Consider the following 25,161-nt stretch of genomic DNA (forward strand, 5'->3'; position numbering starts at 1 on the left):
TAAAGTCTTTATTCATAAGTTAATTGTTTACTGTATGAATTCTCATCATTATATTTTTTTTTTTTAATTTATCTTTCTGACTCCTATTTTCGCAGAAAATACTTTTGAATGTTCAATTTTTTTTACAAAAAAAAGGAAAAGTTAAAATTTTATTTCTTTTTTTCAGTGTTAAAAATACAACTGACTTTTGACATGAACGATAGCAATTTGATGAAAAATCACAAAATTTACCGTGTCCGTCCCGTATTTGAAAATTCTCTGATTTTTGTTTTACTCAAAATTTAAAAAAAAAATGTACGGAAAACAAGAACAAGAAAACAGTGGTTGAAAATTAAAAGTTTTTCTAATTTTTTGGATCAAAGCAATAAGTCTAGTATGCTGCTGAAACAAAACGAAAATTTTTCCAAGTAAAAAACTCTGTTGGAGCAAGAAAAAATAACTTGGACAGCTAAATGTGAGTGACAAACGACAGAAAACTCCAAATATTCCAGCACTGGTAAGAATTTCGTTGGTTAAGCTGCGTAATGTGCAACGAAAAGCAAAATTTTCGTTTACGATTTCGTTGGGCTGTATGAAAATTTTCGTTTAATATATATGTAGGTACCTAACGGGTATTAAAACTTTTCTCTTCAAAAATGTTGAGCTTGAGCAAGTTTTTCTATTTTGGTTATATGTAAAGCAGCTACCGATGAAAAAAAATTAATGAGTCGAATTTGTACAGAAATTAACTTCCTCTATTATTATTCTGAAAGCCTCATGTGAACAAATTAAATGCATTTCTAATATATTTATATATTCCTTTGCTAATGATGTAGTACATGGAGCTTTAAAAACCTGAACTTCATATAACCACTTCATATAATTGTAATGGTCAATAAAAGGTACAACATCAATTGGTTCCCTTAACTTTTTTAGCAAAAGCAATTTTTTTTATAAATACTGTATACAAAATAAAAACAAAACAAAAATGTTACACATACACCGTAGTGACCGTTTAAGTTTAAACAAAATTGCTACCGCCCCTTCTAGCAATTTTGCTTCTATAATGCTTTACAGAAGCAACAGTTGCATCTGTAAAGCCTTATACAACCAAAATTGTTTATCGGGGCTGCCTGTAACATTTATTATTTTTTTTTTTTTTCATTTTGTTTTATTGTGCCTCGCAAATGAAGCAGATGGCTTTCGTGGAAAATTAACTGCTACTGAAATTATCACAATCCTACAGCCCGGTATTTGTCTTTTACCTGTGGCGTTCTTGAGGCTGTTTGAACTGTTAATATACCAGATCACTTTATTTTTACTTGCGATATAGGTACTATAGAGCAAGTTTAGGATTCGTAAAAAAAATCGAACTCGAGATAACAATTTTACATGACATTACGATGATGGAGAATGCCAAAAAAGTGGGTCCGGCAATTCTGTCTGTCTGTCTGTGTGTCTGTCTCTATCTGGAGCTGCAGCCTAAACGAGTGAAGTGATTTTCTTCAAACTTGGTGGTTAGCAGTTTTTGGTGATTCCCTAGAGGGGAAATTGAAATTTTTTTTTTATGACCAAAACTAACGGTACCTGCCATATAACGGAAATAGAAAAGTTAATTTTTTTCAAAAACGGCTCTAACGATTTTGATTAAAATTTTTGTGTGTAGTACTACACATAATAGCCAACTTTTCAAATAAAAAAAATATTTTTTGTACCGTTATTAACGGTACCTGTCATAGAACGGTTTTTTTCGTTTCTGAATATCTCGTACAACATTAACCCGATTTAAATGAAAATTTTTATACAAAAGTGTGTAAGTAAAGATAATATTAAAATTTTAGAAAATTTTCAAAAAACGCATTTTTGGTTTTTTTAAAAATATTTCAAAATTTTTTTTTGAAAAATCAATTTTTTGAAAACGAATCAATGAAAAATTTTGAAATTTAGTTTTTATGTGTAAATTAATTATTTCTTCAAAATGGCATACCAACTTTTTTTTTGAAGAAAGTTAAAAAATTTTTATATATAAAAAATTATTTTTTTTAAAAACGGCTCCTACAATTTTCGAAAATTTTTTTCTAAAAATACCTTTTTATACAAGAAATAAAATGGCATATTTTTTATTTTTTTTAAGATAATTTAAAACGGAGTTTAATTAATTATAAAAACAGATTTGATTTTTTTATACTACTTATGAAATTTCTTCAAAATATCAAATTTTAAATTTCTTGAATGAAAAGCTTTAACATTATAGTTACTTTAAGCATAAGAGCAAGTACGTGCGACCCCAGTCGTGCAATTTATTTTTTTTAACATCAGGAGAGCATTCTCGGATACAGTCAGGGTAAAAGTAAAATTCAGTCTTTCTCCAAGCCATTCAATTTCAAATTATTTGGAAAGAACCTAGTAAATGATGACTTATTATCACTGTGAAGAGTAAATTCGACTTTGATTTCAAATAACTATTACATATTCTTAATATTCCATTAGTATTTCATTTAATTCGAAACTTTGACCTTAAATTTGGCCTTTATTTTAATTTTATCTTAAATATTCAATTCTAGTTGTGACTTAACAAATCTCGATAATGTGAAAGTCATCCAATCCAATCTCTTATAAGCAACTAGAAAGATTAATCTTTAATCATCTCATTTCATATGATCCATTATTATCATTAAATAAATTGCTTACAGACAATTTATTTCAAGCTCATTTTACGAACTTTAGCATTCCTTTATAGTCTCTATATACATATAATATATACAAAAGAAATTACTTTCTTAAGCTTAATTACAACAATAAATATACAAAATCAAAACGTGAAGAACTTTTCTTATACTTATTGCTAAATCGACCAAAGTCCCTTTTTTCATTTCTCTCTCTCAAGAAATTTTGTTTTGCATGATGACATTCACAACTCACGAACTGGCCCTTACATTATATTTATTTACTTTAATTTATTTCTAGCCTTTTCTTTCTCTATGGCATATTGTGATAATGATTAGCAGGAATTATAGTAGGGCGTTTTAGCAAAACGAACGATACAAAGTATCGTCGCATACTAATACAAGAATTTACTAATACAAATTTCTATACCACAATGTAAAGCATATACACGCATAACACTACTGTGTGTTAAATTTATTAACAGCAAAAAAAAATTATAAAAAAAGAAGTTGGTTAGAAAACTGAAAACAATTTTAATGATTCATTCTAAAAATTTAAAACCAAAAATTGAAAACATTGCTTTTGCGATTGTAAGCAATCTTATAGACGATAATTTTGAATAAAGTTGATAACGAAATCCAAAGTCTAGCTTCTAGCAGGTTTTTTTATGTAAATATTTGGTACATTGGCTACAATCACATTTAGTTGGTTGCCAGAGGAGAATTAAGAAAGCTGCTACCGCAAGCCTAGTGTAATCACAACAATTTGACTCTTATATCGCCAATGGGTAAGTGAGTATTTATCAGTGGCTGGCAAAATTAAACATTTTCAAATTAACCAGCTGAGAAGTGAACCAGCTTAGTTTTTGGCTATGTAGGATTTGGATACTAATACAAAACTAGTGCCAACTAGATGTGACCCGAATTTCAGAAAGAATTGCTACAAATATTAGAAAGTGTAATGAAAAAATAGTATATTGAGCTACATATACGGTGATTCTATATTAATTACAATATATTAAAGCTCTGGCTTTAAATCCCTATCAAAGTCCGTTTGTGAAAATCTTCTTACACTTGCTTGCTTCCAAGGACTTGCCAGGTAAAATCCTGCTTGGTCTACATTTTAAGTCCCACTTGCAAGTTTTAGTTTCTCAACTGTCTGGTTTCAGTGCTAGATTATCCTGATTATGTCCGATTAAACTCCAGGTTAATTTAAAAGTTTCTTTGTTAATGTCAAGACTGACTACGTTTGCCTGTGACTCCAAGATTGAAAAGCCTTTTTTGTTTTTGTAAAAGTTCAACTCACATCACGTCGATGCCATAAAAGAATACTTGGGTTGGGTTACAGCACAATTCTTTTCAAAAACAATATTGAAACAACAACAACACTGCTGTGTTCTCTAGTGCTTTCAAATGTTTCGGTGAAATCTTTTGCAATATCATGAAAATCACTTTAAGAAGTGCAGCAATCCTAAGTCAAATTCAAGACAATAAATGTAACATTTCCTCTACAACTGTCCAGTCTCGTGCCGATCTAGACATCAAGCTTTTGGTGCTCAATTTCTTGGTGGCCTTTCTTAGTGATAAAATTAAAAAATAAAGACCTAATAAACTTACTTAAAAAAACTCAATGGCTCTTGCACAAAGTAACGGCGATAAAAACATGAGTGAGCGCGAAATCCTTTTGAGTAAGATACTTGCACATCGGATATTCTGCTGGATTGAATCCTAAAACAGTACCCTGGTACTCAAATGGCTGCTGCAATAGACGGTGGATACAATTCAGCATCTTTTACATGTCGAGGCTATCGCAGCGATAACTTTAATCCACCAAAAAGCCGCAGGTCCCTTTCCCTTAATAACTCCAAGAACGAAAGGCCTGGAATACCACTACTTAATTACCTTAGCCCAGTGGCGTACGTTGAGTCGGCGGGGCCCCGGGGTAAGACTAAATTTTGGGGCCCCTTTGATATTTGGGGGCCCCTTAGTTACAAAAAAAAAAAATTACGTATACGCCATAGGTTTTTTTTTTGTATGGCTTATTTATTTTTAGGTTTATTTTAAATATTTTAATATGTTCGTAATGCACTTTGCTATACTTACTTAAAATATCTCTCATAAAAGTAGTAAACACTTGTACTAGGGGCCCCCAAAATTAAATATTTAGAGACCCCTAAAATAAAAAATTTTTAGCTAAGAATTGATAATTCTTGGGGCCTCTGTTCTGAAGTAATAAATACATATTTAATTTTCCATCATCAGACATAATTTTTTTTATTTTGGGGCCTCTGAAAAATGATTTTTAGAGCCTCAAAATTAAGTTCTTAGAGGCCCCTAAAATATAATATAATTTTTTTGGAGCCAAGAATTAATAGGTATTGGGGCCTCTGTTCTGAAGTAATATTCGGAATGCCACCAATAACGTAATGTTTTTATTTTGGGCCCTGATGTATTTATGTTGGGGCCCCTGAATTTATATTTAATTTTCCATTTGATTGTTTTGAACCCCTTTTGAGGATCCTCAAAAATAATATTTTTTTTGCTTTTTTGGGGCCCCTAATGTATTATTTGTGGTGGCAAAGATTTTTCAAGTAATATTTTTTGGGGCCCTAAGACAAAATTATAATTTTATTTTTTTTGGGGCCTCTGGGGTAACATTTTTTTTTAAATCAATGTTCATATATTGTGTGGCTACCAATGCATTATACATTACACTGAATGACATAATTTGTCTCCCTGGTTACTTCGTAACTCAATTTATGCTAACAGTTTCCTTCTCTGCATTGTCTCCAGTGGGGGCCCTGGGGTCGGTCGGGGGCCCCGGGGCACCGCCCCGCTTGCCCCAAGGGAGTGTACGCCCCTGCCTTAGCCCTGAATATGTCAAAGTATCTTGATTCGATAGTAACTTCGAATATCAAACATCAAGCAAAGGCGCTAGAAACTTCTGCCTATTTTATTATTAACTTGAGAAGAGGTATAGTCAGTGTAAAAAAACCTATATTCGTTGTATTCCAACATGCAATTAAGATCTTCAGTCTTATAGTATTAACAAATAACCGTTATGATTACGTGAGTTAAAAAAGTGATTTACAAACTGAACCTTGCGTTATAGCAGGGTGAACTGAGTAAAGAAAACGTCAGTTTTACTATCACTTATTTTTAGACCCTTTTTGCCGTTAATATGACATAATTTGTTTTTTTCTTTATACCAGTAAAATTGACATGAAACAAACTTTTTATCTTTTGTCAATGAAGTTGAACTTTTCTACATAATGTTAAAAAAAGTTGTTAATTTCTTTTTTCACATTCCTGTGTATTTACATTTATTGCCCACAAGAGTCGAGTTTTACCTTGGCCGAAAAGTTCAAGGATTTCGGTAAGTACAGAAGAACCACCCTTGTTTAATGCCTGCCAACAAGAGTATAGAAAATATCTACATACCTATAACACAAAAACACAAACACAACCAATTGTTACTCCAAGCTCCAAACTCCAACAAAGTTCTTATAAACTTACTCGACGCTCGTTATTAATTAGTTGCCAACTGTGCTGCCGGGTTGTTTTTCATGTTGGCTATGCCGACCGTTTTGCTTTTGCTTAGAAAGAACTTTAAGCCAGAGGTTTGTTTCCATTGCATGACGACGCACGCTGGAGTAGGTTTTGAGTTTATGGCAATGTTTTCGAATGTAACAAGTGTATTGTTTTTTTGATTTTTTTTTTTATTGCTTCCGGACCTCGTCGCCCCTTCTTGACAAAATGATGGTTATTTTATTTTTTGATTTGAGGCTCAAGCAAGTTTCTAATTTTGTATTCAATTACATACAAGGGGGGGTTTAATATTTTCTGAAAAGTAGGTAGAATATGCTTTGGGTTTTGGGGTATGGGTTAAATAATGTTTAAAAGTGTTGGGTTTAGGAAAAGCCTTGAGTTAAAGAGGAAAACAAATACCAGGTATTTTGTGCTTAAATAGGACACACAAAGTATAATATGTTGACTGGGTTTTTCATATTTTTTTTTTTTATTGTTGTCTAACCCTTGGGCTTAACCTTTTTGAAGTTGTTACGCGCAGTGTTGAATGGAAAGGCAAAGGTTTAATAAAGGCTAAAGAATCAATTTTGTGGCAAATAAAGAAAGTTAAATCGTTTCTTAATTGGCGTTGAATGAGTTGAGGAAAACGTTTATTAAAGGGGTTCTTTTACAAAAGGATGAAGGATATACAATACATAGACATACCTTGAAAGACTAGCTTTGATGGACTTAGCAGGCCAATAAATGTTTGATATCTAAAAATATCTAACAAATATGCTTTAAGGGTTTTGAACACTTTGTGATATTCATTAGATATCTAAATGATTGGATTATTTGAAGCCTAGACCCTTAATAGAAATATAATTGGTAGGTATCTACAATAGAAATTCTTTCTTTTATAATTTATATTATACAGGGTGTCCAAAAATGGATCAAACGAAATATGCTGATAGGCCAACTTCAGGGCTCTCAAAATTTGGTAACTTGTTCATCCCAAATCCTTACGGTTTTTGACTTAATGCAGTTTTTGTGAAATTCCGAAAAATCCCAACTCTGAAACAGTATTTTGCTTTCTCCGCCCATAATTGATTTTTTTTTTATTATTCTTTCACTAAAACATTGTTTAATAATAAGAAATAAATAATTGATCAAAATATTTTTCATTTCATAGGCCATTTTGCTGCAAATTAATTAACAGTTCCAAGTTTTATAAATACTCAATTTTTACTTTTATTTCAGATTAATACGCCGAAAAAAATTTGTATGGTGTGGCACAGGTTTATTATTTTAAAAACTTGCCCCGGAATTGCAGTTTTCAAAAAAGTATAAAAGTTTCCAAAGTTGAAGTTAGAACGAACAATATTGCAATTTGAATTCAACAAAACAGGGGTTTTCAGAGGAAAATAACAAACAAAAATAGGGGCTTTTGCTCCAAGATAAATAAACAAACAACAGTTCGAAAAAATGTGTTTATTTTTGTTTGTTTTTGCTCTGAAAACCCCTGTTTTGTTGAATTCAAATTGCAATATTGTTCGATCGAACTTCAACTTCAGAAACTTTTATACCTTTTTGAAAACTGCAATACCGGAACAAGTTTTCAAAATAATAAACCAGTTTTACACAATACAAATTTTTTTCGGTGTGTTGCTCTGAAATAAAAGTAAGAAATTGAGTTTTCATAAAACTTGGAACTGTTAATCAATTTGCAGCAAAATGGCGAATGAAATAAAAAATATTTTGATCGGTTAATTGTTTCTTACTATTCGGTAATGGTAGAGATTTTTCAAAATTTCACAAAAAATGCTTTTAATCGAAAACCGTAAGGATTTGGCATGAACAATTTACCAAATTCTGAGAGCCTTTAAGTTGGCCTATCAGCATATTTCGTTTGATCCTTTACTTTTGGGATACCCTGTATATACAAATTTTTCAATATTTTTCAATACAAAAGTTAAGAAAATATTATTCAACACACAAAAACGAAGTTTCAATAAAATTCATCAACCTGTTTTCAAAAAATTGATTTTTCAAAAAAAAAATTTTGAAATAGTTTTTTAAATTTTACATAACGTTTATTTTAATGTTTCTGTATAAAAATTTTTGTTAAAATCTGCTTTGTCGTTTACGAGAAATTCATAAATAAAAAAAGCCGTTTTATGTCAGGTACCGTTAATAATGGTACAAAAAATATTTGTTTATTTCAAAAGAAGTCTCTTATGTGTTACACTAAACAAACAAATTTTAATCAACATCGTTAGAGTCGTTTTTAAATAAATTAGCCTTTCTGTTTCCGTTATATGCCAGGTACCGTTAGTTTTGGTCCTAAAAAAAAACTTTCAATTTGTCCTCTAGGGAATCACCCAAAACTGTTAACTACCAAGTCTGATCAAAATCGCTCCAGTAGTTTAGGCTGTAGCTCAAGGTACTTACAAACGGACAGACAGAACAGCCGGGCTCACTTTTTTGGCATTCTCCATCATAGTAATGTCATGTAAAATTGTTACCTCGAGTTCGATTTTTTTTACGAATCTTAAACTTGCCCTATAGACTATAGTACCTATATCGCAAGTAAAAATTGTGGTAGGAAATTATCAAGGCATTTTTTTTTTAAAGTTTGGGTGTCTTGCATTTTTCATTTTAAATACCTACTAAACCACATTATACTATTTAACAAAAGGTGCAATTGTACATTACCATGTATATAAATTAATATCTGTCATAAAAAATACATTAGCATGAAAAAAACCATTTATGAATGTATTTCAAATAACAATATAATCATTTCCATTGTTAAGAGTGAACGAAATTACATTTTTCTTGGTTCTTGCATAACTTATCCACCATTAGAGGTATGTTATACATCAAATCGAGCAACAAATTTTGTCCAAAATTACTACACCTTAACATGAAAAAAAAAAAAAAAAAAAAACAATAACAACAAAGGAACGTTCAAAAACCACTTTGTGAGACTTTGAAATTTTAATGAAAACAAAAAAATCTAAATGAACAAATTTATTCCTTTTGAAGAGGAATAGGTATGCAAAATGTCTTCTTTAAAATTGAAGAAAAGAAAAAATGCAAATTAAATGGATATTCCAATTTCTAACATTCAAATTAATGGTAATCTAACACGAAAAAGGAACAACTTTCTTACTTTTCGTCGTCCTTGAAAAGTGAAAATTCACCTTAAGAGAACCATTTGGTTTGTTTAACTTTTAAATGAGGTAATTTATTGTTAAAGAAACGATAAAAGCAACTACTACACTTCCTCTTATTCTATGTATGAAAATTCTAATATTAGGTATGCCAATTTAATGGAAAAGGTAATTTATTTATGCGGAAATTAATTCTTTTCACCTCAACTAAGATTATAGAATGAAGATATTGTTACGAAACTTTTTAAAGGTTATTTTTTCCTTAAAAACACTGACACCACAACCCACGTGTCGTGCGTCTGTAGAGAATAGTACACTTTGCTCAACATCACATTAGTCACATTGTTAGCTTCTTTCAACTGTGGGTTTTATTATATTCATCATTTGAGGAGCGTTTTTTCAAAACTCAACAAACGCATTTTTTGCGAAAATGAGTTATTGGTATCGAAATTTTTGGCACGACCAGGCGCACAAGATGACAAAATAAAAATGTTAAAAAAGTGAACAGTTTTAATTTAAAAAAATATTTAAAATCGAGCGTTTTTTCAAAACTCAACAAAATTACTGGAGGTTTTTGCAAAACTCAACAAAATTATTGGAGGTTTTTCCAAAACTCCACAAAATGGCTCGTTTTTTGAGTGAATAGAGAATTTTAAATTTTGGGTTTTTTATTTGATACAGAAAGGTAGTTGTATTTAGGTTTAAGTTCCTCCCATAAGAATTCTTAGACACATTGCATCTCACTTTGTCAAAAATTATCTTCATAATTTTTATAAAATATACAGGGGGCCCCAAAGGCCGCAAATGAAATGTATGGGGTTCTGAGTATTAGTTTAGGAGCTACTTAAAGATCTTGAAACGATGGAAAGTTCAATTTGTATAAATTTTCTTAAATTGGAATTTTGTTTTACCAAGTTTAGGATTCGTAAAAAAATCCAGTTCGAGATAACAATCAGACACATAAGAATTGATTTGAACTGAACCGTTATCAACTTTGTCTGCCATAGAATCGCCTTTTTGATTTCTAAATTTTTCGCAAACGATATAGCCAATTGCAACGAAAATGTTTAAATTTTCTTGAAAATAAAAATTAATGAAATGGTTGCTGAATTGTTTGCAATCGAAATATTTATTTTTATATTTAAAAATTTGTATGTATTTCGGATAATTCTTACTAATCCAGTTAAATAAGGATTTAACCTCGGAATGAATGTTAGTAGAAATTCTTTTTGAAGTGAAAACTTCTTTAGTATCGTAGTGATTTGAAACAAGATGAAACGAAAACGCGACACGACTTCAACTTGTTATAACTTTTTTGTTTTAATAGATAAATAAATGAAATTTGTACTGTAGATAGGTAATTAAATAAATTATAATTTTACAAAATTTCAATTAATTTTATATTCAAAATTCGGAGATAACGGTAAAAAGATGTTCTTTTCCAACACACGTTATATCTTTTGATCTAGTGCACATACAAAGGAGAATGGGCAAATTTGTATGGAACGTGGACGTTACGCGGCCATAAATGAATTTGTTATTTTATGATGTTATTAAGTCTTACATATGTTTTGCAGAAGTTTTATCCTTGTGACGTACTTCAGAAACGGGTAAAATGCATTTTTGCATTTAACACTTTATGCAGATTGTCTCAATGTTGTATCTTTAATATGTATTAAAAGTGCATATTATGATACTCTGTTATTTTCCCTGACTCTGAAGACCTTAATCTTGAATATCCAACCACTAGAACCCAAACTATTAGCTTTTTTAAACAACAATTTTAAGCCTATTTTGAGAGTTTTGTTGTTCAATTTTTTGTTAGTTTGAATCGTTTGAAAAACTCTCGAACAAAAACAAAAGTGGTTGGCTTAAAAATCTTGTATTATGAGTTCTATTGGTCGGATTTTTAAGATCAATGTCTTCAGGGTCAGGGAAAATGACAGAGCTTCATATTGTATATTTAAAATAAAAATATAATCCAATTTTTCATTCACACATTAAACGATGCATTAACAATACTAATATTGCAATATCTTGCATTCTAAATGCAATACAGTGAAACATCCAATGTAAAAGTTTGTCCTAAGATATAGCCCTTTCATTTAATACCAATTTCATTAATGGCCGCTCAACGTCCAAAATGCCCATTCTCCTTTGATTTAACTTTAATACGCATGCTGATAACATAACCTTTTATTTGATATATCACACATAACGTTACGTGCTCTACAAGCTACACAATCTTAAATTGAAAAAAATTTTAAAATACCTCAAAACACCTGTGGAGATCTGTTGGCGATGACCAGCTACCAGTGTAGGAAGTACCGTAATCTCAGTCTGGAAATTCGACATGGTTGACTTTAAAAAATTCTAACTTCTCTTGTAGACAACTTTGAAATAAGATTTATACATCATTATACAAGGTGAAACAATAAGCTTTCACATCGTATAAAATTTGTTATAGGTTGTCAAACAAAAAAATTGATTTAATAGCATGAGAACATAAAAATAAATGTTTTTTTTTGCTTTTTGGATGAAATTTCATCGAGTTTAAAAAATTCTAGCTCTTTTTGAAGATGTCTCATAGACTTGATCGATATATATATTTTGAGCTAAGACAATAAGCTTTCAGATGGTGTAAAAATTTGTATAGGTTGTTAGGTAAAAAATGCATTTAAAAGCGTGAGAAGATAAAAATACGTGCTTTTTCGCTTTTTTTTTTGATGGAAATTGATCGAGTTCAAAAAATTCTAGCTCTTTTTGTAGATGTCTCATAGACCTGATCGATATATATATTTTGAGCTAAGACAACAAGCTTTCAGATGATATAAAATTTATATAGGTTGTAATATAAAAAACATGGATTTGAAGGTGATAGAATAAAAATAGGTAGATTTTTTCTATTTTATTTTTTTTTTTTTTGCAAGAAAAATGATTTTTTAAGGTTTCACTTCTACCATGTGTTAATTGCACACATGATTTTTTTTTATATGTATACCAACATAAGCGACATGATTTAAAGGTATTTTTTAACACTAATTCCAACAAAACTCACAAACAAGTCAACCTGACCATCCCTGAAAAGTAATGCACCTTATTCATGTTGATCTGACACAAATATCTGAAGTGTAGTTTTCCAATTTTTTAAAATCTGCACCTTATTTTCAAACCAAGAAAATTAGGACTTGCGGACATGAGATTTTTTTAGATTTTTGAGGGTAGTTAAAGAATATCCAAACAAAGATTAAAATGAAAAAATTAGCCTATTTGCACTTATTTCTAAGATGAACAAGAATCTTCTTTAGTGCATATCCTAAAATTTGCCCCTCCATCAAAAAATACCATTATTTCGTAGGTATATATATTTTTTGTAAGGGATTGTTTTGATTTTTAATAATGATGGATTCTAAAATCTTCATGCAAAATTTGGTTCATCTACCATAACTTTTAAGGGTCTTTCCTTAGCCTATTTTTGCTAATAGCCTATTTTTGCCATAGCCTATTTTTGCTAATTTTGAAAATCTCCATTCGCGATTTGACCTTGAAATCGCGACAAGCGGACATGAGATTTTTCTAGACTTTTGAGATATGTTATAGAATGGCAAAAGGAAGATATTGAGCAAAAAAAATTTCTATACTAACATTCATTCCGAGATTTACCCCTTTTTTCTCCTTATTTTACTGTATTATACCCATTTTAATCGATTCACAGGATACCAAAAAGCTGATCAAAAGTCTAAAATAAAAAATGAAGTGTAACATGAATATTTTTTTTCCTTTATATATAGAGGTACTAACTTTATTTAAAGCATATTTTTTTCAATTAAGAAAATTTCTTTTTTGTATTTTGATCATATAAGGTGAGAGTTCAAAGAAAAGAAGAAAAATTAACAAAAAAAATAGTATAGTAGCCCTTGGTACCTAAAAACTTAGTAGGAACTACATAATTTTCGCAGTATTTATATATAAATTTTATATTTTACCGATTTTCCCTTCCCATATTTAATAGATTCGAGATCTTAGCATCCCATATGCTAACTATTTTATTTGCATCTTAACTGCAAACAAAAATCAATTATAAGCGGAGAAAGCAAAATACTGTTGCAAAGTCGAGATTTTTCGAAATTTCACAAAACTGCATTAAATCGAAAACCGTAAGGATTTGGGATAAACAAGTTACCAAATTCTGAGAGCCCTAAAGTTGGCCTATCAGCATATTTCGTTTGATCCATTACTTTTGGGACACCCTGTATAGTTATTTAAAATAAAAAGATATATACCTAGTTATTTAAAAGTTATAAAATTCCAAACTCAAAACCACAATTTTTTTAATGTAAATCATATGGGAAATAGAAATTTGCAATGCGGCAGTACTTAATATTAATATTAAGGGCTGTAACTTTTACAGTATTTTTTTTTTCGCCATTTCCAACAATATTTTCTATATATCTATGAACAAAAAAAAAATAATTTTTTTTTAATCAGTCTAATTTTTATGTATAAGGAAATCTAAATGCCCCATACTATTCAGATTAAAAATCTCCAGCAACTAATGAAAATTTGAAAATTTACCTCCATAATTTGGATAAGTTAAAATCCTTTAAACCCAAGAATTAGAAACCATCTGTTTTCTTTACTTATTATGAACTCAAACCATTCCCTGAATCGCTGAGTAAACACCCCATATGGGTTTGATTTTGGAACGAAAATGACTATTATTCCTAATATATATGTCCCAGTACTTCATATTTCCTTCCCCCAATTTAATGCATCCCTCTTTTTGGAAAAATATCTCTATAAATTTAAAACTAACAGGGTTTTGGCTCATGTTGCTTTGTTTATTGGGAATGTTTCAACGGGAAAAGGGGTTATTATAAGGATTGCATGGTTAAAAGGTATATTGAATAAATCAACTGCCTTAAAAGACTCAATGGGGACCATTTGTTTAAATTAATAATATCTAGGTAAATACATTTATTTTAATTCAAATCTCTAGCTACCATTAATGGTCTGTTTTATTTACCTACATCTTAAGTATTAAGTGATTATGTGACATCACATCATTTTAAATTGGTAAAATTAAAATTAATTTTTTGCACAAAAATATGAAGATATTAATAAGGTTCAGCCCCATTGTGAGAAAAAAAAAATCAATTTTTCCATTTTTTTGGCCTCAAAAAAGGCTTGTGTTTAGACGTTGGACAGCTGCCAAAAAATACATAAATGCTTCTCTACTTCCACTTGTATATTCCTACCCAATACAAACTGTTTATATATTTTTCTTAATAAATAAATCTTTTCTCTTTCCTTTCCCCAGGTTTATTCAATCAAAATGGACCCATTAATCGAAACCATGGACCAAAAAAGCATAGGGAATAAGAAACTAACTAGCGGGCAAAATCCAAATGAACAACGCTCAAAACTAATGCACAAAATTCAAAACCAAGAACCAATTAGTTCCATAATACTTTCCCCTACAAATGCAGAAGTGTCCCCATCATCATACGATGACTGCTCTCTAAAGAATAACCATATCTCAGAGCAAAATCATCATCATTGTCGATCCACAACTAACTACAGAGAAAACGATAAGCCAATCAATATCGAACCTCAAAAACAACAAAAACACGATGAAATCGATGACTACGATGACAACAAAGATGTTATCGTTGTCAGAGAATTTAGTAGCAATAATCAAAATGCTATCATCACCACCACCATCAGTCCGGAATCGACAACCATAACCGAGAAAATGGAAAATCTGCTTATCCAAGGGGATATAAAGTCTAATAATCCGAACCAAATTAATCAGTGTGATAATAAGAAATCAGAAGGTAGTGGCAATCCAATTCAAATTCCATCATATTCCATCGCACCAAATCGAACCACCACCACCAGTGGCGTATCAACCACGTCAACCACTCCAACATCCTGCACTGACATAATACTCAATTGTGATATCTCTCAACCATGCCACCATCTTCCACAATCCTCATTACCCGAGACCATCAAGCCAACCACCATTCCAAATGTTATAACTCGCAACATAATTGCATCTAATGGCAGAGAATTGAGTAACCATCACATTGGCAGTGGGACAGAAGAAAGGAAAACTGTTGTACTACAACGTCGTCAGCTACCTATTATCAAGGCACAGTCCTTGGATATGTCATGTGACGATTATTCGGTTGACCAAATCCATTCCCACCACCACCACTTCCAGAACAACCATTATGTGTTACATCAAAACCACAACTACCGTTCCCACCTCCATAATCAGCATCTTCATAATTTTCACAATTTTTCATCATGCAACCCGACGGCCACTTCGTCGTTATCGGGCAAAGCAAAGCAAACAATTAATAATAAAGGTTCCTCTTTAGTTAACCAGCAAAAACAGTCTGAGGAGGAGGAAGCTTTACGTCATTCTAAAGTAATTGGTAACTCTTCCACGGAAGATGCTGACGATGAAGATTATGATGAAGAAACGACGCCATCGCGACGAACACCTTTAGCGGCAAATTTACTCAGAAGCCATACTTTGGATGAAGAAGGTCCTGCAGCACATAAAAATCATCATCACCATCCACGTGGAAGTCTTGATATAACTTCATCTGCTGGTCTAGCAGTTGATAGTCGAACTCCCTCCAATCATCCGAAAGAGAATAACCTTGCCAAAGGACATCTGCCAAGCGTACAATCATTAGAATCACGACCCATTTATCCAAATGTGCCATATAGCCCATATGCGAGTCCATACGGTAGTCCGCGGAGTCACCGACGAAAGACACCACTAAGAGAATCCCGCAGGATATCCATTGAACAATCGGGTAGTTTTCTGCAATTGAATCAATACAAACTTATGGATCAAATTGGACAGGTAATTCAAAAATGATCCTTTTGATATCATGTATTTTAAATTTTTAATAATTATCTAGGGTTCATATGGTCTAGTCAAGTTGGCTTATTCTGAAGAAGATTCCACACATTATGCGATGAAGATTCTATCGAAACGTCGTCTTTTGCGCAAAGCTGGTCTTATGAGTCGTGGTCCTAAGAGAACCACAACATCACCGCTAGATAGAGTCTATCGAGAAATTGCTGTCTTAAAGAAACTCGATCATCCAAATGTTGTAAAGCTAGTTGAAGTTTTAGATGATCCATTGGAAGACTCTTTGTATCTTGTATTTGAACTTGTCAAGCAAGGGGAGGTTCTTGAGATTCCAACAGAAAAACCACTGACTGAAGAACGTGCATGGAGTGTATTTCGAGATGTTGTGCAGGGATTGGAATATTGTAAGTAACAAAAGAAAAAAAAAAATACAGTCTAGTCTTGAGAGTGCCCTTAGTCCCATGAGTTTTTGTCAGCACTTTTTTATACATCATAGAATCCATTTTTTTATGAGTTTTTGAGTATTGGGAGTGTCATTCAGCTAATGATTGTAAATAATACTGAAAGGATATTTGTTTTGCTTTGTCCATTTTTTTAAAGGTATCTTTAGTTGTTTTTAATGAATTATCACTATTTATCCAAGGGGTACTTCTTGGAAAAAAAAAATTTAATTTTCAAAAATATTCTCCAAATCCATCGAATGAGACATCAAAAGAAAGGACTCTTTAGACTCTATTCATAGCTGAAAACCAAAAGTTTGTAGAAGCTCGGGTTGCTGAATTATTGCCAATTGAAATATATTTGTTTCCTTCATCCGGAAGCAGATATTTTCGGATCAAAGTTTCGAAACAAGTTTTGGTTTACAGCTATGAGATCACAGTGAACAGGCCTATGCATTCAGCTAAAAAAATTACAAATTTATTTTTCGAAGATTTTCGAAAATTATCCAAGTGGTACCCCTTGTCTAAAAAAATGGAATTTTCAAACATTTTCTCCAAATCCATCAAAAGAGACATCAAAAGAAAGGACTCTTTAGACTCTATTCATAGCTGAAAACCAAAAGTATGTAAGAGCTCGGGTTGCTGAATTATTGCCAATTGAAATATATTTGTTTCCTTCATCCGGAAGCAGATATTTTCGGATCAAAGTTTCGAAACAAGTTTTGGTTTACAGCTATGAGATCACAGTGAACAGGCCTATGCATTCAGCTAAAAAAATTACAAATTTATTTTTCGAAGATTTTCGAAAATTATCCAAGTGGTACCCCTTGTCTAAAAAAATGGAATTTTCAAAAATTTTCTCCAAATCCATCAAAAGAGACATCAAAAGAACGGACTCCTTAGACTCTATTCATAACTGAAAACCAAAAGTTTGTAGGAGTTTGGGTTGCTGAATTATTTGCAATCGAAATATTTTTTTTTTTCAATCATTCGGAAGCAGATATTTTCGGATCAAAGTCCCGAAACCAGTTTTGGTTTACAGATATGAGATCACAATGAACAGGCCTATGCATTCAGCCAAAAAAAATAACAAATTTATTTTTCGAAGATTTTCGAAAATTATCCAAGGGGTACCCCTTGTCGAAAAAAATTTTTTTTCTGAAGGTAACCATTGCAGAAATGAAGTATATTTTGATAACAATAGAACAAAGTTAACCTTAAATCACAATTTTTAAACCATCATCGAAAGAAATTGTATTTTATTTAAGCAACTTCATTAAAACTGAACATTTTAATCAATTCAGTGCATAGATCTTCCTCTTCATATCTGAAATCAATGTGCTTAATATTTGTATGTAGGTATTCGTATTAACCGACATCATATCATAACTGGATAATTACGAAGGCGGTTAACCCAATATTTTAATGTTTTCTAGGGCAATGTTAAACACTTCTGCCTCAAAAACAGGATTATACTGCGTAGTAAACAATTTACGATTTAAATGCCTATGCAACTTTAACAAACAATTTTCGCGAAAATACCCCATACACATACATACCTACAAGAAAAATTAAATTAATCTTCCATTCCTACCGTCCTTATTTCCTCAAGTTTTGTTTTGTTTATTTTTCAACAGTCGCCATTTCTGAAAAAAAAAACAAAGAGAAAGCTTATCAGTTCAATTAATAAGATCAAACAGTTAAAGTAAATCCAATAAAGGTTATAAATGGCCACAAAGTTTTGTATCTTTTCTTTTTTAACCTTTTATCATGTGACCCAGTAGAAAAGGGAAAAAATATAGATACACAATGGACATTGAACATCCTTCCTCAAACCAATCGAGGAACATCAAAAGCTAAAAATAATTTAACAACAAAGTTCGTTCGTCCTAAAAGATGGTGGAAAAAAATATGTGTAATCGTTATACGAACACACATATCGTTCCATTAAATAAATTATCCTTCATAATGTAACTGGATGTGTTCATTATACCTTGCATTTCCGGCTCCCTGCTATAAATATCAAATATATACTGTACTTATTTCTCACCTAATGGAACAGTGTGTTTTTCTAAAGATCTTAAGTATAATGCCCAAAATTTTATTTTGATTTGCCTGAAGCTATATCGTTGTCATTTTCCTTCCAGCTGGTGGTTTTGAATGAATTGGTGATTGAACTATTAAAAATATACTTAAAACGTTTCCTCTTTACCTTATCTAATGCACAGCAAAAACAAATCCCTTTCAGTTTGGATACATTTTAATCCTCATGACTGCCAACTGGGTTTAAATACTCTTCCAAAAGAGAAGATTTGTTGGCAAAATATTTTTATTTAGATACTTTTGAAAATATTAAACTTAAATCTCCATACTCATTGCATATTTTTAAAGTCTTAATAAAGGTTTAGTTAAAATGGGCTCTACTCACTTGAACAAAATTAGAAGCTTTAAACTCTAAAAAAAAACATTCACTTGTGTTTGACAATCTCCTTGCAGAACTAATTTTTTTCAAACCTGAAGTCGTAAACCCCCGAACACGTTGCATGTAAGCTATTTACGCCGTTTCGCACCTGCTTTTTTAAAATTAATATCTTCTAACCTGGATAACCGAAACTGAAGAGTTCCTTTCACATTTACACTTTCAAATCTTTTCTAGCAACCTCTGGGTCTCCTCAAGGCAGTCACTTAGGTTCTGTCTTTTTATCCTTACTATAATAAAGAGCAAAATGGTTGTAAAAAATTGCATTATCTCACTATACGCCGATGATGCTAGGTTCGTCAAAACCATTTCGCTGGCTCATGAATCTAACCTTGTTCAATTAGATCTGGACAATATATTGGTTTGGTGTGCTAAAAACTGCATGGATCTAAGCATAACCAAGTGCCAACAAATCACTTTTTCACGTAAGCGCACTAAATCTTCGGCGCAGGGACATAAGTCCCCGGGACATAAGTCCCGAATTTTTTTTTCGGGACTAATGTCCCACTTTACTGGGTCACAAGTCCCGAATCCAATTCGGGAATTATGTCCCACCTTACTGAGACATTAGTCCCGAAAAAAATTTTCGGGACTTATGTCCCACGTTTTTTTTTTGTATAAATATATCTATAGAGACTATTAAAGACTACAGCTGACGAAATAATAGAACCGATATTGTTCTCACGATTTTTTTTCGTAGTACCAACTCCGATGTAAGGTACGGTTACAAGCTGTTGGAAAACAAAAGCAAAGCTTGCAAATTTATTGGTAAGTCGAAATTGCATCGTGACAAAATATAAACAAATGTATAAAGTGAAAGTTTAATAATTGATATTTGTGATAACCGATATGAGTACTTACCAGGGTGAAGCGGAAAAAAATTTCTCAGATTCGAATCTCTTTAATTTGCACAACCCAAACGCGGAGCGGAAAAAATTTTGCCCACGGGAGAATCCATTTTGAGGTGTGCAAATAAAAATTCGCGCGAATTTTTATTTGCACACCTCAAAATGGATTCTCCCGTGGGCAAAATTTTTTCCGCTCCGCGTTTGGGTTGTGCAAATTAAAGAGATTCGAATCTGAGAAATTTTTTTCCGCTTCGCGTTTATCGAGTTAGAACACAAGCATATCTTTGGAACAAACATTAAACTGGCAAAATATTCTCTTTGAAGTTTGAGTTATATTTTGTTTCCTTGGAGCAAACTGGAGTAAGACAAATTTTATATAAAACTTATTCTTTGATAAGTAAGAATGATTTAAAAATCATAATGGTATTATTTCGCTTTAATAAACCGAAACGAGGCACTTTTCTTTTATTTTTTTTTTTTGAAAATAAATTGACGCGAAAGAGAAAGCCAAATGTTGAAAAATGGCTTTATTTCTCTTTTGAAAATTAAAATTATACCAATTCGCGAAATACTTCCTTATTTCACTTGGGCGTATTTCATGGCACCAAAAAATAATGTTATGGATTAATTAGTACCTATATGAACATTTATAGTAAAAATTTATGTATATAAAATAGTTTTCACTTTATTCGGGACTTATGTCCCATTTTCGACTAAAAAATTCAGGACTTCTGTCTCAGTAGGGTGGGACATAATTCCCGAATTGGATTCGGGACTTGTGACCCAGTAAAGCGGGACATTAGTCCCGAAAAAAAAATTCGGGACTTGTGTCCCGGGGACTTATGTCCCTGCGCCTAAATCTTCTCCCCGTTCCGATTGCATGACCATGTGACCTAGAACTAAACCTTCTGGCACACAGAGACGAAATTTTGATTTGATCCAACTCTGCTATCGGCTTTGTGATAGATAGAGAAAGATAGAGCCTAAAGAATTCTCCAACCCATACACATGACGCGGTCTTCGTCACAACATTTGTTGGCAATCTCCTTGAATACGCTTCTCGAGTCTGGTTTTCTAGATATAAACTATTTGAGTTATGCAGTGTTCCTTTGAGCTACTTGTTAAACAAAGTGCTTACAAAGATTAAATGTAATATAATTTTATGAACCAACTCTGCTAAAATAGAGTTGGAAAGTTACAAATTTTAATTAGTTACGTAACTAATGAAACTAATTGTAACTAATGTAACTAATCTATGATTTTGACATTTCTACAGAAAAATCTTCACACCAAAGTGAAATTCGAAGCAACAAGTCACGTTTTATATGTTATGATTTAAAAGTAGCCGATTGCTATGCACCCAATCTTTCAAAACATCCATTAAAATTAATTAAAATTACAAATTTTCGAATTGATCTTTTGTTAAAAACCCTTTGGGAAATCGAATGTCTTCCGACATTCTTTCGACGAGATTCTCTTCTTCCTTATTTTTTATCATATTAATTTAATTAGTTACCTATATCAGTTACATAAGTTACATTAGTTACGCGGAAAATGAAAAGTAACTAATTACAATTAGTTACGCGTAACTATATGGGTAACTTACCTTGCCAACACTAGATACAGTTAAATATTTATCTTATCACATATTAAGAAGTTTTTTGCTATCACATTTCTTTCAATAAAAAAAAAATCCGCCCATTTTTCAGCATCCAAGCCAGCCTTTTAATTCAAAAAATGGGTATTGTTGTGGTTTGGCTCATGCTTCGGTGGTGGTTTGGCGAGTTTCGATTTTTACTCGCGATTTTCTATTCGTTTTGTTTCGGAAAATGTTGATACTCGTACTGTTTCACTGGGTTAATAAGTAGATTTTTAAAATCCAGTATTTTTGTTTTTTTTTTTCCAACTTAATCCTGATGTAATCATCACTCATTGATCTTTATGCTGCTCTACAGGATATTTATAATTACATTTTGATCGACATATTACCAACATCTTTAAGACTAACGCCTGCATTCTCTACTCATAATTTAAGTGGATTAGAATTTAAGATAGATTTGGTAGAGACGACTCACACTCAGGAATAGGCTTATGAGTCTCTAAAGTTATGATCACTTGAAGAATACTGGCCTAAGAATTAAATTGAATTATTTAAATATTCAAGGAACCTATTAAAAATTAATTAAAACTCAATAACTACCAACTTTCAATAAATCTGAGTTGGCAATCATGGAACTACCTGATTAAATATAGCTACCACCTAAATGAAACCTAATGCTTTATTGGCTCTTAACAAAGCAATCTATTGAGGTGGATATCATCCTTCTTTAAATATAGCACAGCATCACACGCAAGGGAACCTGGTTCCCTGCTGGCTTAGGTATACACAGAATAGGTCCCTTTCATCTCTTGAGCATTTCTAATTCGTTTACTTTCAGTTGCTTGCATCCTTCACTCTGGGGAGATTTTTATTCCTCGTTTTTTATTTTTTTTTTTTTTTTTCAAAAAGATATTTCTATGATGGCAAGGATATCCTCTCTATATATTGCTTCTTTCCGCTTACCGATACTCCTCAATTGTATTCCTAACCTTATAGTATTTTCATTATTTTATCATTTCAGTGCATTATCAACGCATTATTCACGCTGACATCAAGCCAGGTAATTTGCTTCTAACCGAATGTGGACACGTTAAAATAGCCGACTTGGGGGTGTGCAATGAATTCTTTGGAGAGGATGCAACTATGAATAATGGCTCTACAGCTGGGACACCGGCATTCCGGGCACCGGAAACTCTATTTCCGGGACAGGTTGGTTATGGTTATTATTCTCTTCTATAAGGGTTGATAAGCTTTTGTGTTTTTGTGTAATGAGATTTTATATTGATCATAGTTATTGATATTGGAAATAATTTTGTATTTTACAGCACTTGTATAGTGGAAAGGCAGCTGATATTTGGGCATTGGGTGCAACGCTATACGCCTTAGTGTATGGCAATGTACCTTTTGTGGCAAGTTCGGTGCCGTTTCTATATGAAAAAATTAAAAATGAGGTTCTTGTTATACCTGATATGCCAAAAGTTAGCTGTGAGTTGATTGATCTTATTGAAAAAATGCTTACAAAGGATCCGGGAAAGAGGATAACGCTTCCACAAATTAAGGTGAGTATTTGAAAGAAATTTACAAAGCTTTTTTATATATGACTTGAAAACGAATAAAGAAAACTTTAAAATAACGAACAAAATTTAGGATACAAAAAAGCTTGAAACCCCTCTTTCAAAAAATTAACAAAATAAAAGGAAGCTATGAAAAACTGTATTTATGGTTTTTTATTTATGCTGATAATCAATTCTATATTAACTTCAATCATCAGCCCGGAACTAAAAATTTCCCTTGCTGATGTTAAAAGAGAAGAATACTAGCTATCGTATGCGTTATTTCTTGCTAGCTTTAAGAAAGTTATCCAAAGATAATGGTTGTTAATATCTTAGAGACTTCAAAACTAGACTTTACAACAAGAATACTTGTTAATAACGTAAAAAAAAAACTACCAAGTACGGAATTAGACGTTAAGTGCGTAGCAATAATTGCATGCAGAAAAGAAAGTTCAATTTGCAAAGTAGTATCAAAGAAGTTTTGAAAAGACTCATCATTTAAAAATCACGAAATGAAGTTCTATCTATTATTCTATCTATTATTTTCGAAACTACATAGTTATTGAATTGAAAAACCATTCCAAAAATATCCATCACTTTTTTCTATCACTCACACCCAAAATTTGCTGCGGGCTTTCTTCCACAAACTACCCATTTTTCGCGATCACCCTGGGTAGCAGGGCTGTCGTTTCACCTTTAGAGTAGGCAGTACTTTAGTATTTAAAAATGCAGTACGCCGCAGTACGGCAAACATAAAACACACAACACGTTGCAAGTTACATGTTTCATGTGGCAAGTTGCATGTGACAAGTTGCATGTGGCAAGTTGCATGTGGCAAGTTGCGTGTGGCAAGTTGCATGTGGCAAGCTGCATGTGGCAAGTTGCGTGTGGCAAGTTGCATGTGGCAAGTTGCGTGTGGCAAGTTGCATGTGGGAAGTTACATGTGGCAAGTTGCATGTGACAAGTTGCATGTGGTAATTTCCATGTGTCAAGTTGCCAGGGTTGCAAAAAGCTCACATTTCAGCTCAGCTCACAGCTCACCTCAAATTTGAGCTAGCTCACTTTTGAGCTAGGTACCATAGCTCAGCTCATTTGAGCTGAGCTGAAAGTGAGCGCCCCCAACTTCCAACGCCTATATCTCGGAATTTTGATGCCAAAAGGTAGCGGGGACTCTAACCTACATTTGGGTACAACTCTCATCCCTGTAGGTCCACGCGTTCTCAAACCGGGAGAACTTAAAAGAAAAAAAAAAAAATAGGCACGATTCTGAAAAAATAGGCATGATGTGGCGGTTTAACATGTAAGGCGCTTTTTTAAAAATCTGACAATGTGCAAAGCGTAGGCCCATGACACAAGCTATCATTTGGCATCACTCCCAAAAATTGCTCTCAAGCGGTTTAGCTTCCAGGACTGTTCAAATATTCGGGGATTTTTCGAAAAAAAAAATTTACCCCAACTTTCAAACGCGATTTTCTCGGAATTTTGAAAAAAAGTACAAAAACCGGATTGTACCGGAATGTGTTTTTATGATAAAAAAAGAAATATTTTACTAAAAAAAATACAAATATATTTACTATTAAAAAAACCAAGAAAAAAGATCACGAAAAATTATCTGTTTTATTTATAAAAATATCCATGTGCTAAAATAATTCTATTAATAACTAGAACCAAACATCTTAAGCTATGGTGTTTTATAAAAGTTTAAAATATCTTCATATTTCATTATACTTTCCAAATAAAAATCAATGTATCCTCTCACCCATCACAGCTCAGCTCAGCTCACTTTACCTTAGCTCACCCAACAGCTCAGCTCAGCTCACCGACAGCTCAGCTCACCCAACAGCTCAGCTCAACCATTAGCTCAGCTCATAGGTACATAGCTCAAAAGTGAGCTAGCTCAAAATTTGAGCTGAGCTGTGAGCTGAGCTCAGCTAACTTTTGAGCTTTGTAGCAACCCTGCAAGTTCCATATTGCTACTACTAGTGCTGAAGCAAACACAATTCTCATAAAATTACCAC

The 25,161-nt window shown here is 32.2% G+C and overlaps 1 protein-coding gene across 5 annotated transcripts in view; it reads left to right on the forward strand.

Annotated features, from left to right (window-relative positions):
• LOC129917033 (calcium/calmodulin-dependent protein kinase kinase 1) overlaps positions 1-25,161 on the forward strand; it is a 93,788-nt gene that overhangs the window by 66,526 nt on the left and 2,101 nt on the right. For 2 of the 5 annotated variants that reach the window (XM_055997343.1, XM_055997341.1), the window contains 4 exons: positions 14,649-16,211; positions 16,270-16,627; positions 22,612-22,799; positions 22,916-23,149. In XM_055997343.1, coding sequence (XP_055853318.1) covers positions 14,664-16,211; positions 16,270-16,627; positions 22,612-22,799; positions 22,916-23,149 — 2,328 coding nt within the window. In that variant the 5' untranslated portion in view covers positions 14,649-14,663. Of the gene's footprint in view, positions 1-3,315; positions 3,438-14,648; positions 16,212-16,269; positions 16,628-22,611; positions 22,800-22,915; positions 23,150-25,161 lie in introns of those variants that run through there. The other 3 variants (XM_055997345.1, XM_055997340.1, XM_055997342.1) reach the window with 3 other exon arrangements.

This window comes from Episyrphus balteatus, chromosome 3, assembly GCF_945859705.1.
Source record: "Episyrphus balteatus chromosome 3, idEpiBalt1.1, whole genome shotgun sequence".
Lineage (NCBI taxonomy): Eukaryota > Metazoa > Arthropoda > Insecta > Diptera > Syrphidae > Episyrphus > Episyrphus balteatus.